Genomic DNA, 18,419 nt, shown 5'->3' with positions numbered 1-18,419 from the left:
TCTTTTCCTTTTCTTTTTTTTCCCTATTCATTCATTCATTCATTCATTTATTGAGATGGAGTCTTGCTCTGTCGCCAGGCTGGAGTGCAGTGGCGCAATCTTGGCTCACTGAAACCTCTGCCTCCCAGGTTCAACCGATTCTCCTGCCTCAGCCTCCTGAGTAGCTGGGACTACAGGTGCCCACCACCAAGCCCAGCTAATTTTTTGTATTTTTAGTAGAGACGGGGTTTCCCCATGTTGGCCAGGATGGTCTCAATCTCTTGACCTCGTGATCCGCCCACCTCAGCCTCCCAAAGTGCTGGGATTATAGGTATGAGCCACCACACCCGGCCTTTTTTCATCTATCTATCTATCTATCTATCTATCTATCTATCTATCTATCTATCTTAGAGACAGGTTCTTATCTATCTATCTATCTATCTATCTATCTATCTATCTATCTATCTATCTATCTTAGAGACAGCCTCTCACACTGTTGCCCAGGCTGGAGTGCAGTGGCATGATCATGGCTCACTGAAACCTTGACCTCTGAGCTCAAGCGATCCTCCTGCCTCAGCCTCCTGAGTAGTTGGGACTACAGGCATGCACCACCACACCTGGCTAATTTTTAAAATTTTTTGTAGAGAAGAGGTCTCACTATGTTGCAGTCTGGTCTTGAACTCCTGGGCTCAAACGATCCTCCTGTCTGAGCCTCCTAAAGTGCTGGGATTACAGCTGTGAGGCCACTGCACACGTCCAGTTTTCTTTTTAGATAATCATTCTGTGACAGTGGTGGTGGGCATTCATTATTGTACCTTTCCTTGAATACTTATAAGGATATCACATCGTCTGCAGAGGCAGCAATTCTGGTTCAGAGATGTCATTTAAGGCTAGAATCCTTGAGAGTTAGTATAGCAACTTAAAGATGGTTTTGCCACTCAGGATAAATTTGGCTTTCTTGTTCCAAACTGAAGTACAGCAGGCAGCTTCTGTGGCCCTTCTGTGCTCACGTGCTTGCCCCATTACTGACTGTACTTGTCTCACTGACTAATGACTTTCTCTCCTGTGGTATCTGTGCTCCTGGAGGGAAGGGAGGGACTATACTCTGACAAATCAATCTCGAGGGTCTGGCACACTGTTGGCTCCCTATAAATGCTTTGGATTTTTAAAAGATGTTTTAACAATTTTAATCTGTGACCAACTTCAGCTGAACTCCAGGTATTTGTATACTGATTCAAAAATAAATTTAGGAGCCAGGCATGGTGGTTCATGCCTATAATCCCAGCACTTTGGAAGGCTGAGGTGGGTGGATCGCCTGAGGTCAGGAGTTCGTGACCAGCCTGGCTAACATGGTGAAACCCTGTCTCCATTAAAAATATAAAAAATGAGCCAAGCATGGTGGTATATGCCTGTAATCCCAGCTACTTGGGAGGTTGAGGCAGGAGAATCGTTTGAACCCCGGAGGCGGAGGTTGCAGTAAGCCGAGATTGTGCCACTGCACTACAGCCTGGGTGACAGAGTAAGACCCTTGTCTCAAAATAAATAAATAAATGTAGGAATGTGATTTATAAGAAGACTGATCAATAATCCTAGAAAGACCAAGTGGATTGAATCTCCTATATAAGAAAGGGACAAAACAGAACTCACATAGCCAGAGCCACTTTCTCACTGCAGCAAAAGGAAGGGGATGAGCCTATGAGGAGGTGAGGAGAAAGAAGAATAAGGAAGCAATGTCTTTAATGCCACTCCACACAAGGGGCACTCCAATAGAGTTACTTTGTGTAGTCTTTTTCTACAGAAAGCAGGGCAGAGCAGGGCCACAGGGTGTTGCCACATGAATCATCTCCAATAATGAGATGACACATATGTCAGAATTATACAACAAAGGTCTTTTGTTTAAGGTCTTTATAACAATGCTCAAATGAGCAATCATGAATGCTCTTGAAATAAATGCTAAAACAGATATTATTAGCAAAGGTATAGAGGATATAAGGACAAAGTGAATGAAAATTTTATTTTATATGTATTTTTGAGACAGAGTCTTGCTCTGTCACCCTGGCTAGACTGCAGTGGCACAATCTTGGCTCATTACACCCTCGACTTCCCAGGCTCAAATGATCCTCCCATCTCATGAGTAGCTGAGACTACATGCGCACACCACCACACCTGGCTAATTTTTGTATTTTCTTTTGTAGAGATGGGGTTTCGCCATGTTGCCCAGGCTGGTCTTGAACTCCTGAGCTCATGCAATCCTTCCGCCTTGGTCTCCCAAAGTGTTAAGATTACAGCCGAGAGCCATCATGTGCAGCTAAATGAAAATTTTAGAACTAAAACAGAATAATCACAATAAAAAAACTTAAAGGATGGGCTCAACAGCAGAATGGAGGGGATAGAGGAAAGAATCAGTGAACTAGAAGACAGAACATTGGAAATTAGTCTAAACAACAGAGAAAAATTACTGAAAAGAAATTCTCAAGGACTTGTGTAACAACAACAAAGGGTCTAACATTTGTGTCACTGGAGTTCTGGGAGAGAGAAAGAGTGAAATGCAGAAAAAACATTTAAAGAAATAATAGCTGAAAACTTCCCATGCTTGGCAAAAGTCAAACCTATATATTCATGAAGCTGAGTAAACTGCAAATAGGATAAATCCAAATAAATCCATGCCCAGACATATCATAAATTGCTGAAAACTAAAGAAAAAGAAAAAAGTCTTAAAAGCAGCCAGAGAAAGTGATACATTACTGATAAGGGATGAATGATTCAAGTGACCTGATTTCTCATCAGAAATCATGGAGGGCCAGAAGGAAGAGGCATAAGAACTGTCAACCTGGAGTTCATATACAAGAATATTCTTCAGGAATGAAGGTGAAATAAAAACATTCTCAGATGAAGGCAAACTAACAAAATTCATAGCCAGAAGACCTGCTTTAAGAAAATTACTAAAGGAGGCCAGGCACGGTGGCTCATGCCTATAATCCCAGCATTTTGGGAGGTCAAGGCGGGTGGATCACAAGGTCAGGAATTCAAGACCAGCCTGGCCAATAAGGTGAAACCCCGTCTCTACTAAAAATACAAAAATTAGCTGGGCGTGGTGGTGGGTGCCTGTAATCCCAGCTACTCAGGAGGCTGAGGCAGGAGAACTGCTTGAACCCAGGAGGTGGAGGTTGCAGTGAGCCAAGATTGTACCACTGCACTCCAGCCTGGGCAGCAGAGTGAGACTCCATCTCAAAAAAGAAAAGAAAAAGGTGGAAATACACATACCATGCAAACAATCAAAAGGAAGCTGGAGTGGCTATATTAACATCAGAAAAATATTTCCATTTTTTTTTTTTTTTTTTTGAGGTAGGGTCTTGCTCTGTCACCCAGGCTGGAGTACAGTGGCACAATCTTGGCTCACTGCAGCCTAAACCTCTTGGGCTCAAGCAATCCTCCCACCTCAGCCTCCCAAGTAGCTGGGACTATACATGTGTGCCACCAGGCCCAGTTAATTTTTTTTTTTTCATAGAGATGAGATCTCACTGTGTTGCCCAGGCTGATACTGGACTCCTGGGCTCAAGCAATCCTCCCACCTCAGCCTCCCAAAGAGTTGGGATTACAAGTGTGAACCACCGTGTCCGGCCTGGACACATATATATATATATATATATATATATATATATATATATATATATATATATATTTGTTGTTGTTGTTGTTGTTTTTGAGACAGAGTCTCGCTCTGTTCCCCAGGCTGGAATGCAGTGGCGTGATGTCGGCTCACTGCAAGCTCCGCTTCCCGGGTTCATGCCATTCTCCTGCCTCAGCCTCCCGAGTAGCTGGGACTACAGGTGCCTGCCGCCACACCCGGCTAATTTTTTGTATTTTTAGTAGAGATGGGGTTTCACCATGTTAGCCAGGATGGTCTCGATCTCCTGACCTCGTGATCTGCCTGCCTCGGCCTCCCAAAGTGCTGGGATTACAGGCGTGAGCCACTGCGCCTGGCCAATATATTTTTCGAGACAGAGTCTCACTCACTCTGTTGCCCAGGCTGGAGTGGAGTGACGCAATCTCAGCTCACTGCAAGCTCTGCCTCCCAGGTTCATGCCATTCTCCTGCCTCAGCCTCCCTAGCTGGGACTACAGGTGCCCGCCACCTTGCCTGGCTAATTTTTTTGTATTTTTAGTAGAGATGGGGTTTCACCATGTTAGCCAGGATGGTCTTGATCTCTTGACCTTGTGATCCACCCGCCTCGGCCTCCCAAAGTGCTGCGATTACAGGTGTGAGCCACCACGCCTGGCCTGGATAAATATTTCAAAGCAAAGGAATTTACCTGGGATGGAGATTTTTTTTTTTTCTTTTTTTTTTGAGCTGGAGTCTCACTCTGTCGCCCAGGCTGGAGTGCAGTGGTGTGATCTCAGCTCACTGCAAGCTCCACCTCCCAGGTTCACTACATTCTTCTGCCTCAGCCTCCCGAGTAGCTGGGACTACAGGCACCCGCCACTATGCCTGGCTAATTTTTTTGTATTTTTTTTTAGTAGAGACAGGGTTTCACCATTTTAGCCAGGATGGTCTCAATCTCCTGACCTCGTGATCTGCCCGCCTTGGCCTCCCAAAGTGCTGGGATTACAGGCGTGAGCCACCGCGCCCAGCCGATCTTTTTTTTTTTTTTTGAGATGGAGTTTTGTTCTTGTTGCCCAGGCTGGTGTGCAATGGCATGATCACAGCTCACTGCAACTTTCACCTCCAGGTTCAAGCGATTCTCCTACGTTAGCCTCCCGAGTAGCTGGGATTACAGATGTCTGTCACCATGCCTGGCTCATTTTTGTATTTTTGGTAGAGATGGGGTTTCACCATGTTGGACAGGCTGGTCTTGAACTCCTGACCATAGGTGATCCGTCTGCCTTGGCCTCCCAAAGTGCTGGGATTACAGGCATGAGCCACCCTGCCCAGCGAGAGACTTTGACAAAAGGGTCAGTTCACCAAGAAGATATTTAATGTGTATACACCTAACAACAGAGCTTCAAATGAATAAATAAATAAATAAATAGACATAATATATTCACAGGTCAAAATACTCACCATGGTAAAGGTCAGCTCTCTCCAAACACATTTATAGATTTAATGCAATATAAATCCCAGCAGGATTTTTTTTTTTTTTTTTAAAAAGATACAGATGAGCTGATGCTACAATTTACATGGAAGGGTAAAGGAACCAGACTAGCTAAAACAATTTTGGAAAAGAATGAAGTTGGAAGAATCACACTACCTGATTTTAAGATTTACTATAAAGCTATTAATAATCAAGACAGTGTGGTACTGATGAAGAAACAGACACACACAAATCCAGAGAATATAATGGAGAATCCAGAAATACAGTCACAAAAAATATGGCTATTTGATTTTTGAAAAAGGTGCAAAAGAATTTCAATGGAGAAAGCAACTCACCATAACCAAAGCTGGGGATACTATGGTGAAAAAAATCCAAGACTATATACAAATGACCAGCAAAATAGGAATTGGTGGGTGTAGTTGGTTACTAACTCTGATACATACTGATGCAACACACAATGTACGTATTCAGGACAAAGTTTCTAAACTAATAGGTCAAACAAACAAGGAAGACTTGTTCTGGATTAACCTGTTAAAAATTTAATCTTTTCATTTATGGTCATCAAAAAGACTCCAAATGAGAAACAGACCACCTTCTATTACTTCATGTTAATTTTGGCCATGTGTCAAAATTAACTTCTGGGAAAAGTAAAAAATCAAACAGTGGCCAGGCGCCGAGGCTCACGCCTGTAATCCCAGCACTTTGGGAGGCCGAGGCGGTGGATAACTTGAAGTCAGGAGTTCAAGACCAGCCTGGCCAACATGGTGAAACCCCATCCCTACTAAAAATACAAAATTTAACTGGGTGCGGTGGCGCATGTCTATAATCCCAGCTACTTGGGAGGCTGAGGCAGGAGAACTGCTTGAGCCCAGGAGGTGGAGTTTGCAGTGAGCCAAGATTACGCCATTGCACTCCAGCCTGGACGACAGAGTGAGACCCTGTCTCAAAAAAAAAAAAAAAAAAAAAAAATCGAACAGTAATTAATGCTTCAGTTTAATCCAAAGTTAGGTCTAAAATGCTATTAAACAGAAATATATAAACTCTTTGATGAAAAATATGCAGAAAGAGCAAAGGACCAATAGATGATTTCAAATATTTAACAATAATATGATTATTTTTATTATTATTCAAATAACCTAACACATTAACTTTCTTTGAAGAGACTGGCAATTTAGCTTCACCACAGTTAGGCTATATATGACACAGCTGTTGCAACGCACAGCTTTTCAAGTCCTTGCTTTAAATACCAATTAGAAAACCCAGAAAGGGAGAAGGAAAGGGTGACAAAAAATAAAAATTCTGAATATTTGTAGTCAGAGGCAATACAAGAAATAGAATTAAAAAGAATTCTTACAGGCTATGTATCTTAATGTATACAGCAGGATATACACACCCAAGTTTGTACTTAAGTTACAAAGCACCTATGACCCAACCATGCAACTGAATAGCTAAACAATCCCAAGAATTCATCTCTCTACATATGTGTTCTTCCCCTATTCCGTATGTCTTACCTTCTTAAATCCCTACCCCCATGAGATAATTGCTCCCTTTTTTTGTACCACTGGTAATAAAGAAATATTGGGAACATTTTCAGTGGGGAAATTAGTATATACTCATCTTGAGTAGAAAAACTAACATATCTGTTTCCTATTCATACAGCATGGCAGCAAGCAGCATCCCTACTGCTATGAAACTTTATAATGGTGTCATCACTATTAAAAGTATCAGTTATACTACTCTCGTAAAGCCTTCACACAATTGATTTTTATGTGACCTCATCCTGAAATATTCTATTACCCCAATCAAAATAAGCCTATTTTTTTCAACTACTGAAAATAAAAGTGTTTAAACATACCACAGCATACCACTGCTACTAGAAAATGGAACAAGATTTACTTATCATCAACTTACCTCATGTAAATTCAATTCTTTTACTTTCTCTTTTAATATAACCTGTAAGACAAAAAAGTATGTTCTTATGCCCATTTAAATCTGTAATTTTAAATAGTTTTCATATGCACACATATTTTTATTTTGTATATATGGCTCATTTCCCTCATACTCAATATTGGAGAGAATTTCTTTTACAGTTTGAGACAGATCATTTTAGCCCCATTTTTTTAACCTGAGCAATGATGCAATATTCTCCTAAAAAAGGAATTTTGGCCGAGCACAGTGGCTCACACCTGTAATCCTAGCACTTTGGGAGGCCGAGGCAGATAGATAGCCTGAGGTCAGGAGTTTGAGACCAGCCTGGTCAACATAGTGAAACCCTGTCTCTACTAAAAATACAAAAATTAGCTGGACGTGGTGGCGCCTGGCTGTAATCCCAGCTACTCGGCAGGCTAACGCAGGAGATTCACCTGAACCCGGGAGGCGGAAGTTGCAGTGAGCCAAGATTGCTCCATTGCACTTCAGCCTGGGCAACAAGAGTCAAACTCCGTCTCAAAAAAAAAAAAAAAAAAAAAAAAAAGTAAGTCAATCTTAATTTTGAAAGTTTTGACTCCATGGTGACCAGACAGTAGTTAAAATGAATGCCAAGTGATAAGAAGGAAGTTTGCTATTTAAGAAAAAACTCTGAGACTAAATATAGCTTATTAGAGTATATTTCATCTTAAAGTGAAGAAAATAGGCAAGTAAAATTTCAGGGGAAAACTTCTAAATGTTGGTGTCTTACATTCCTGAACTAAAAATGGATTTGAGGGTAAATCCTGTTTTCAGAAATCACACTAGAAGCTACTATCAGGTCTCATAGGGATATACTATATTTCCTATCCAGTATATTTTAAAGATCAAATTTACTGTATGTCTTGTGACTTGACTAGTTTTATCAGTCAGTTTCACTTAAGTGACTGCAAAGGCCAATTTTACTTTCTAGTTAGCCTACATACAAATATCTTGTAAGTTGTCAAGATCATAATAGGTGGCCCGGCACAGTAGCTCACACCTGTAATCCCAGCACTTGGGGAGGATGAGGCGGGCGGATTGCTCGAGCCCAGGACTTTAAGACCAGTCTAGGCAACACAGCGAAACCCTGTCTCTACAAAAAATACAAAAATTAGCGAGGTGTGGTGGTGCACGCCTGTAATCCCTGCTACTTGGGAGGCTCACTTGAGCCCAGGAGGCAGAGGTTGCAGTGAGCTGAGATTGCACCACTGCACTCCAGCCTGTGTGACAGAAATGAGACCCTATCTCAAAACAAAACAAAACAAAACAGATTATGATAGAAGCCTGAGAAACATGGTGAGACCCCATCTCTACAAAAAGTACAAAAATTAGCCGGGGGTGGTGGTGTGCGCCTGTAGCCCCAACTATGCATGCCACCACACTCAGCTAAGGTGGGAGAATCACCTGAGCCCAGGGAAGTCAAGGCTGCAGTGGGCTGTGATCATGTCACTGCAGTCCAGTCTGGGTGACAGAGACCCTGTCTTAAAAAAAGAAAAAAAAAAAAAAAGATTATGATAGGACTGAGGCGAAAATATTCATTCATTTAGAAAACTAAAATACTCAACTCTGATTATGGATCCCACATGAGACCTATGAGAGTGTGGGGTTACCTAAGGACATCAGTATGTCCATCTAGGGAAGGTGCCAATGAGCTCAGATTTCAAAGATACAAGGACAAAAGATGAACAGAAAGATAAGCAGTCCTGGCTGGGCATGGTGGCTCACACCTGTAATCCCAGCACTTTGGGAGGCCAAGGCAGGCAGATCATGAGGTCAAGAGATCAAGAGCATCCTGGCCAACATAGTGACATGGTGTCTCTACCAAAAATATAAAAATTAGCCGGGCGTGGTGGCAGGTGCCTGTCGTCCCAGCTACTTGGGAGGCTGAGGCAGGAGATCACTTGAACCCGGGAGGTGGGGGTTGCATTGAGCTGGGATCTCGCCATTGCACTCCAGCCTGGCGACAGAGTGAGACTCCGTCTCAAAAACAAACAAAAACAAGATAGGCAGTTCTGAAGTGTTACAGTTCCATAACATCAGTGTCAGCAAGGTTAAAGACTCAAAGAAGGTGAAGCTCCCCTGTACCCAAGAAGAACGCTAAGAGTAACAAAAAATAAGATTTTCATGCTTAGAGCCCAAGGAAAGTCTAGGCCACCTGTTTGGTGTTAGTGGTAAAATATTAATGGAAGAAAAAAATAATTTTACTTGGCCTTGAAGAAAAGATAAGTGTATTAACTTAAAGACAAAATCAGTGAAGGACTAGGTCATTAACAGCTATGATCCAAGTTTGCAGACTTCTAGTGGATAATATGAGTTAACATTTAAAGTACAAAAGGCAGTAGATGAGATCACTGTAACACAGCTGGTCACCTCCGAGGAACTATGTCTTCTAATAAAGAAGGAAGGAAAAATTTCACTTAATGGTATCTCAGAACTCCATTAAGTTGACAGTAACTTTAAGAATTACAAGCTATATAGCATTTCTCTTTAGCAAACTGTTGGCTCAAGTTTCCTGCTAAATTATATCATTTGAACTTTCCATAGCTTCAAGTAATGCTTATAAAATAAGAGAATAATACTTAAGAAAATGAAGTTGATATATTATACTGCAAATTGGCGGTGAGATGCTAAAATGAACACAAGTAAATTCAGTCCCAGTTTAAAGTATGAGTGGAAATCAGAGTTCTCAGTTTTTTTGGAGAAAAAAAACTCAAAGCCAAACTGAATTAAATTTCTCACCTGTTTGTAGGCATAAAATTCTTTGTGTGCTTGATGTCTTAGCCTAAAAGACAGAAATTAGCAATGCAATATTGAGATTTCAAACATAGTAACTTGAAGAAAAATAAAAAGCTGCTGGTTTTGGTATTAATTTATATCATTTATGGCTCAAATGATATAAATTAGAACCTTTACCCTGAAATGCACCCAAATGACGTATCTCTTAACATGTTACGTGAAAGTGACCAGGGAACCATGAAATGTTACCCAAACGTAAGATGACTCAATTCTTTTTATACTGACAGTCTACTTATTTCAATAATATTTATATTTTTTCTTAATTAGAAAAAATGTCAGTATAACATACATCCAATGAAGTATAAAAACCTTAAGTATACAGCTCAAAATCTTAAAAAATGTACATACCAGGATAACTATTGCTCATATCAAGACATGGTACATTTCCAGCACATCTGGGCCCTCTAAAATGACCCTTCCTAATCAATATCCATGCCCCAGAGGTAGCACTATCCTGATTTCTAATACTGTAGACTAATTATATCTGTTTTTGAACTTCATGTAAATGGATCATTTGGTATATACTCGTTTGTGTTTGGTTTCTTTCAGTCTACAATGCCTTGTGATTCTTCCATATGGTTGTAGTAATTGTCTTTCTGACTGACATACAGTATTCCATTGTATGAATATAGTATCATTTATTTATCCATTTTACTGCTGATGAATATTTAACTACTTCCTGTTTGAGGGTATTACTAATAAAGCTGATACACAAATTCTACATGTCTTTTAGTGGACATATACACTCATTTCTGTTAAGTATATACCCAGGAGTAGAACTGCTGGTTCAAAGTACCACACCAAGGCTGGGCACTGTGGCTCATGCCTGTAATCCTAGCACTTTGGGAGGCCGAGGCAGGCGGATGGCCTGAGGTCAGGAGTTCGAGACCAGACTGGCCAACATGGAGAAACCCCCAACTCTACTAAAAATACAAAAATTAGCCAGGCGTGGTGACATATGCCTGTAATCCCAGCTACTTGGGGGGCTGAGGCAGGAGAATCACTTGAACCCAGGACGTGAAGGTTGCAGTGAGCCGAGATCATGCCACTGCACTCCAGCCTGGGTGATACAGTGAGACTCTGTCTCAAAAAAAATCAAAGTACTCACCCCGGCTGGGCACAGTGGCTCCTGCCTATAATCACAGCACTTTGGGAGGTTGAGGCAGGAGGATCACTTGAGCCCAGGAATTCGAGACCAGCCTGGGCAACACAGCGAAACCTCACCTCTACAAAAAATACAATTATCTGGGCATGGTGGCGTGTGGCCTGTAGTCCCAGCTACTCAGGAGGCTGAGGCGGGAGGATTGCTTGAGCCTGGGAGGTGAAGGCTGCAGTGAGCTGGGACTGTGCCACCCCATTCCAGCCTGGGTGGACAGAGTGAGATCCTGTCTCAAAAAAAACAAAAAGAAAAAGAAAAAACAACCTCATAACAATTTTACTCCTATGGGTAGTTCACGAGAGTTCTAGGTGTTCACATCTTTGCAGGTTAAGTTTGAAAAATTTTAAATTTAAGTAAGTCTAATTTATCAACTTTTCCCAATTAGGTTAGTTCTTTTTGTGTCCCATTAAAGAAATCTTTGCCTATCCCAAGACTATGAAGATATTCTCCCATGTTGTGAAAACAATTTGTTGTTTTACCTATAGAATATAGGTCTATGATCCATCTGAAATTGGTCTTTATGTATGCTGTGAGGTAGGGGTCCAGATGCTTTTTATCCTCATGTAGATTTTCATTTGCCTCACCATCATTTATTGAAAAGATTCTCCCCTTTCCCCACTGCACTGCAGTGGCACATCTGTTGTAAATCAGATGTATCGAATATGTGAGTCTATTTCTAGAGCTGCTATTATTATGCTCCATTGGTCTATTTGCCTATCCTTGTATACTGACTGGGGTGAATGTGTCCCCCTCAGCTCCCAATTCATGTCAAACTGGAACCTCAGAATATAACCTTATTTGAAAATAGGGTATTTTCAGATTATTAGTTTGTTAAGATGAGGTCATACTGGATTAAGGTGAGCCCTAAATTCAATTTGACTGCTATCCTTAGAAGAAGAGGAGAGGATACGCAGAGACAGACGGAAAAGAAGGCCATGTGAAGACAGAGACAGAGACTGAAGTGAGGCAGCTACAAGCCAAGGAATGCCAAGGCTTTCTGGTACTCCCTGCAAGCTAGGAAAAGGCAAGAAAGACTCTCTCCTAGAGCCTCCAGAGGAAGCATGACTCTGCCAGTACTTTAAGTTTGAACTTTTCTAGCCTTCACGATTGTGAGAAATTACATTTCTGTTTTAAGTTGCCCAATTTGTGACACTTTGTTATATCAACACCAAGCAACCAATGTACCTTATGTCAATATCATGCTATTTTAAAAACTTTTATTTTGAAATAATTTTAGACGGAAAAGTTGCAAAAAATAGAATTCACATATACCTTTCTACCAGCTTTCACATTTATATAACCATAGTTGTATATACTATGTCCACATTTAATACAACCAGAGTACAATTGTCAAAACCATTAAATTAACATTGATATATTAGTATTGATGTAACGCTGATGTATTATGAACTAAACTACAGACCTTATTTGAATTTTACCAGTTTTTTCTCTCATGTCCTTTTCCTGTTCTATGATCCAATCCAGGATCCCACCTTGCATCTAGCTATGTCTCCTTAGCCACCTCTAATTTGTTTTTTTTGTTTTGGAGACAGTCTCGCTCTGTCACCCAGGCTGGAGTGCAGTGGCATGATCTCAGCTCACTGCAAGCTCCGCCTCCTGGGTTCACAACAGTCTCCTGCCTCAGCCTCCTGAGTAGCTGGGACTACAGGTGCCCAGCAACACACCCGGCTAATTTTTTTTGTATTTTTAGTAGAGAGGGGGTTTCACCGTGTTAGCCAGGATGGTCTAGATCTCCTGACCTCGTGCTTCACCCGCCTCAGCCTCCCAAAATGCTGGGATTACAGGCGTGAGCCACCGTGCCTGGCCAGCCACCTCTAATTTGTTGAGAGTTCCTTAGTCTTTCCTTGTCTTTCAAGATTCTGACATATTAAGTATGATCACTTTTTCTTGGTGGAATTTGAAGATTTCAATTTAAGATTAAGACAGTGTCCACTGGGTTTCTCCACTGTAAAGTTGTTAATTTCTCCTCTGTAACTGATAAATATCTTGAGGGAGATATGCTGAAATTCTACACATCCTCTATTTTTTTCTCAAGCTTTTGCCCACCAATTTTAGCATGCACCTTGCTTGCAATAATTACTGTAGTGTTTGCCTAAATTCTAATGGTGGTTTTGTAGTTCTCTAATTCCTTGCACATTTGTTAACTGGAGTTCTTCTATAAGGAAGAGATGTGCTTCCTTATTTATTTGTGCAATTATTTATTTCTAGCAGTCTAGACTCATGGATATTGGTTTTAATCTATGGGAAGAGATGTGCTTCCTTGTTTATTTGTGCAATTATTTATTTCTATCAGTCTAGACTCATGGATATTGGTTTTAATCTATGGGAAGAGATGTGCTTTCCTCATTTATTTGTGCAATTATTTATTTCTATCAGTCTAGACTCATGGATATTGGTTTTAATCTATGGGTTACAGTTCAATATGATCACTACTTTTTGTTGCTCAAACTGACTGGCCTGAGTCCTTCAGGCTGATTCTTGTGTCCTTTCAACAAGCCCCCATCCTTTCCCATGTATTTCCTTATTTACTGGCACCAGAAGATGTTTCAGGCTCATTTTATATGTTCTGTGTTCCAGTCCCGGGGTTAGCCACTTCTTCCAAGGAACCCTAATTCCTTTTACTGGAGAAAAGTATTTAGAACTTCAGATATGGGTGCCTGGTAAATAGCACTTTCACTTAATATTGTTGATTTAAAACAAGTTTTGGGGTCTGGTAGTAAAAGTCCTCAAGTTTTATTCTTTTTAATGACTGGCTTGGCTATTCTTGGTTCTCTGCATTTCCATATAGATTTGAATTGCCACCAGAAAGGAAAAAAAAAACCCTCTTGGGATTTTGGGTGAGAATGTATGAAATTTACAGATCAATTGAGGAAGAACCGACATTTTTGCAAGACTGAGTTTCTAACCTAAGAACATTATTTCTTTATTTACAGCTTTCATGTCTCTCTCACACATTTCTCCTAGACATTTGGTAATTTTTGATGCTACTGTAAATAGTATTTTAAAAATCTTTTATTTTCTAATTATTTCTTGCTACTTATATGGAAAAAAGTAATTTTTGTATATTGATCCTGTATGTGGTGACTTGCTAATTCTAAATAGTTTTTCTGTAAAAACTTTTGGATTTTTTAATGTACATAATTATGTTGTCTGCATATAATCACAATTTAAATCCTGCCTTTATAATCTTTATATACTTCTTTTCTAAATACACTTTTCTTTTATTCTTTTTTTCCCTGTTTTTTTGCACTGACTAGCTAGGCCCTCCAGTATGATGCTAAATAAAAGTGATAGTGAATGTCCCTATAAATACATCACTATTAAGTATGATGTTTTCTTTAGTTTTTTTTGTAGATACCCTTTCAAATTTTAGAAAGTTCTCTTGTAGTACTAGTTTATTTTACAAAAAAATCATGAATAGGTATTAAACTTTATCAATGCTTTATGATACTATACTATTAATGTGCTATATTGTATTGATTGATATTCAAATCATTCTTGGAACAAACTTCATTTGGTTGTAATATTCTACCTTTTTTGTAGATCCCTGGATTTGATTTATAATATTTTGCTGATGAAAAGATCGGTCTATAATTTCCTTTCTCATAATATCATTGTCAGGCTTTGAAATCAAAATTATGCTGGCCTCATGAAATGAGTTGAGAAGTATTTGTTCCACTTTTATTCTCCGGAAGTGTCATATAGTAGTGGTACTTTTTTCCTTAAATGTTTGGATCAGTTACTTGGCTTAAAATATCACTGTGGGAATGTTTTAAAAATACATTCAATTTCTTTTCTCTTGTTTTTTTTTTTTTGAGACGGAGTCTTGCTCTGTCACCCAGGCTGGAGTGCAGTGGTGTGATCTTCGCTCACTGCAACCTCCACCTCCCAGGTTCAAGTGATTCTCCTGCCTCAGCCTCCTGAGTAGCTGGGGCTACAGGTATGCACCAACATGCCCAGCTAATTTTTGTATTTTTTAGTAGAGATGGGGTTTCCCCAAGTTGGCCAGGCTGGTCTCAAACTCCTGACCTCGTGATCTGCCTTGGCCTCTCAAAGTGCTGGGATTACATCATGAGCCACCGTACCTGGCCCAAAATACATTCTTTTTTTTTTTTTTTTGAGACGGAGTCTTGCTCTGTCGCCAGGCTGGAATGCCATGGCGTGATCTCAGCTCACCGCAGCCTCCACCTCCACCTCTTGGGTTCAAAGGATTTCCCTGCCTCAGCCTCCCAAGTAGCTGGAATTACAGGCACATGCCACCACGCCTGCCCGGCTAATTTTTGTGTTTTAGCAGGGATGGGGTTTCACCATGTTGTCCAAGATGGTCTCGATCTCCTGACCTCGTGATCTGCCTCATTTCTTATTATATATATAATTATTCATATTTTCAGTTTCTTGTATCTTTTTCTTTTTGAGACAGAGTCTTGCTTTGTCGTCCAGGCTGGAGTATAGTGGCACAATCTCGGTTCAATGCAACCTCCGCCTCCCGGGTTCAGACGATTCTCTTGTTTCAGCTTCCTGAGTAGCTGAGAATACAAGTGTGTGCCACCACATCCAGCTAATTTTTATATTTTTAGTAGAGATGGGGTTTCATCATGTTGGCCAGGCTGGTCTCGAACTCCTGACCTCAGGTGATCCGCCTGCCTTGGCCTCCCAAAGTGCTGGAATTACAGGCATGAGCCACCATGCCCAGCCCCAGTTTTTCCTTTTTAAAATTTTTATTCTTTGATTGTTATTCATATTACAACTAACCGCCTTAAAGTATACAATTCAGTGGTAAGTAGTGTACTCACAATGTTGTGCATCTACCAGCTATCTCTAGTTTGAAAACTTTTCATCACTCCAAAAACACCTAGTACCCATTCAGTGATCACTCCCCATTACCCCTTACTTCTATCCCCTGCAACCTCTAATCTGCTTTTTGACTCTATAGATTTGCCTATTATGGATATATTATATAAAAGGAACAACGCAATATACAGCCTTTTGTGTATGGCTTTTCACCTTAGCATGTTTTTGAGGTTCATCCTGGTTGTAGTATGTATCAGTACTTCACTCCTTTTTACGGCTGAATAATATTCCATTGTATGTACATACAATTATCCATTCATCTGTTGATGGACATTTGGGTTGTTTATAGCTTTTGGCTATTATGAAACATTTCTGTACACATTTCTGTGTGGACATATATTTTCATTTGTCTTGGGTGTATACCTAGGAATGAAAATCTGGGTCACATGGTTTAATATTTTGAAGAACCGGCCAGGTGCGGTGGCTCATGCCTGCAATCCCAGCACCTTGGGAGGCTGAGGCAGGTGGATCACAAGGTCAGGAGTTCAAGTCTGGCCAACATGGTGAAACCCCATCTCTACTAAAAATACAAAAAATTAGCTGGGTTTGGTGGTGGGAGCCTGTAATCCCAACTAAGTTGGGAGGCTGAGGCAGGAGAACTGCATAAACCCGGGAGGCAGAGGTTGCAGTGAGCTGAGATTGCGCCATTACACTCCAGCCTGGGCAACAGTGCGAGACTCTGTTTCAAAAAAAAAAAATAAAAGAAAAGAAAAATTTTTTTTTAAGATCTACCAAATTCTTTTTCACAGCAGCTGCATCATTTTGCATTCCTACCAGCAATATATGCAGGTTCTTATTTCTCCACATTCTCATTAACACTTACTATTTTTCTGTTTTTGATTACAGCATCCTAGTAGGTGTGAAGTGGTATCTCATTGTGTTTTTAATTTGGAATTCCTTTTTTTTTTTTTTTTTTTTTTTGAGACGGAGTCTTGCTCTGTCGCCCAAGCTGGAGTGCAGTGGAGCGATCAAGGCTCACTGCAACCTCCACTTCCCAGGTTCACGCCATTCTCCTGCCTCAGCCTCCCGAGTAGCTGGCACTACAGGCGCCTGCCACCACGCCCGGCTAATTTTTTATATTTTTAGTAGAGACGGGGTTTTACCGTGTCAGCCAGGATGGTCTCGATCTCCTGACCTCATGATCCACCCGCCTCGGCCTCCCAAAGTGCTGGGATTACAGGCGTGAGCCACCGTGCCCGGCCTGGAATTCCTTAATGACCAATAATGTCAAACATCTTTTCGTGTGCTTTTTGGCCATTTGTGTATCTTCTTTGGAGAGCTGTTTAAATCTTTTGCCCATTTTTAAATTGGGTTGTCTTTTTGCTGTTAAATTGTAAGAGCTTTTAATATATTCTGGGTATTAAACCCTTATCAGATATGACTTGCAAATATTTTTCTCCCATTCTGTAGGTTGCCTTATCACTTTCTTGATGTCCTTTGATGTACAAATGTTTCACATGTTAATATCCAGTTTCCCAGTACCAATGGTTGAAGAAACAATTCTTTCCCCATTGAATGATCTTGGCACCCTTGTTTGCATATTAATTTGGCATAGATGTTGGATTTATTTCTGGACTCTCAATTCTATTCTATTGGTTTATATGTCTATCTTTATACCAGTACCACAATTTTTTGATTACAGTAGCTTTTTGAAGTTCTGAAATCAGGAAGTGTGACTCCTTCTATTTTGTTTTTCTTCTTCAAAACTGCTTTGGCTATTTGGGGCCCCAGTTCCAAATGAATTTGAGGATTGCTTTTTCTATTTCTGTAAAAAAAGGCCATTGGAATTTTGATAGGGATTGCACTGAATCTATAGATTGCCTTGGAGAATATTGACACTAACTATATTATAAAGACTATATAAATCCATGAACATGGGGTGCCTTTACATTTATTTAGGTCTTCTTTAATTTCTTTCAGCAATGTTTTGTAGTTTTCAGGGTATAAGTCTTTCACTTCCCTGGTTAACTTTATTCCTTAAAATTTTATTCTTTTGGATGCTATTGTAAATGGGATTGTTTCCTCTATTTCCTTTTCAGATTGTTCATTGTTGATGTACAGAAACACAACTGATTTTTGTGTGTTGATCTTGGACTCTGAAAGTTTGCTGAATTTATTTGCTCCAGTAGTTTGTGTGTGTGTGTATGTATCCTACGGGATTTTCTCTATATAGGATCATATCATCTGCAAATGGAGATAGTTTTACTTCTTTCTAGTTAGATGCCTTCTACTTCTTCTTCTTCTTCTTGTCTAATTATTCTGGCTAGAACTTCCAGTACAATGCTGAACAGTAGTGATAAAGTGGGCATTCTTATTGTGTTCTGATCTTAGGGGAAAGCTTTCCATCTATTACCAGAAAGTACAATGTTAAGCTGTTTTGTTTTTTTTTTTTAAATAAATGCCCTTTCTTGTGTCAGTTTTGATATACCTCTTTTTTTTTTTTAAGGGATCTATGTAATTCACCCAAAACTTCAAGTTTATTGCCATAAATGCATAATATTCTTTGTGACCTTCTAATGTTTATAGGATTTGTAATAATATCCCTTTTTCATTAGTGATATTAGTAATTTATAT

The 18,419-nt window shown here is 40.1% G+C and overlaps 2 protein-coding genes across 3 annotated transcripts in view; both read right to left on the bottom strand.

The window, feature by feature from the left end:
- RNF24 (ring finger protein 24) overlaps positions 1-18,419 on the bottom strand; it is a 92,856-nt gene that overhangs the window by 11,195 nt on the left and 63,242 nt on the right. For both annotated transcript variants that reach the window (XM_028828216.2, XM_028828218.2), the window contains 2 exons: positions 9,758-9,800; positions 6,983-7,024 (listed from right to left, as the gene is read on the bottom strand). In XM_028828216.2, coding sequence (XP_028684049.1) covers positions 6,983-7,024; positions 9,758-9,800 — 85 coding nt within the window. The remainder of the gene's footprint in view (positions 1-6,982; positions 7,025-9,757; positions 9,801-18,419) is intronic.
- Positions 15-5,183, bottom strand: LOC144332045 (uncharacterized). The gene is made up of 2 exons (XM_077951269.1): positions 4,942-5,183; positions 15-1,319 (listed from the first exon to the last, which is right to left on the bottom strand). Exons 1-2 carry the CDS (start codon positions 5,041-5,043, stop codon positions 1,020-1,022), a joined length of 402 nt encoding a protein of 133 aa, XP_077807395.1. The 5' UTR covers positions 5,044-5,183; the 3' UTR covers positions 15-1,019.

The sequence above is a fragment of the Macaca mulatta genome, chromosome 10 (assembly GCF_049350105.2).
Source record: "Macaca mulatta isolate MMU2019108-1 chromosome 10, T2T-MMU8v2.0, whole genome shotgun sequence".
Taxonomy (NCBI): domain Eukaryota; kingdom Metazoa; phylum Chordata; class Mammalia; order Primates; family Cercopithecidae; genus Macaca; species Macaca mulatta.
Note: the sequence above shows the minus strand (reverse complement) of the source record. Positions and strands in the feature narration are given on the sequence as shown.

Coding starts and splice junctions, on each gene's coding strand:
- LOC144332045 (XM_077951269.1), bottom strand. CDS start 5,043: ATGGTGAGTATTTTGACCTGTGAATATATTATGTCTATTTATTTATTT. Junction 1,320..4,941: donor ACACATTAAATATCTTCTTG/GTGAACTGACCC, acceptor CATGTTAGCCAG/GCTGGTCACGAACTCCTGAC.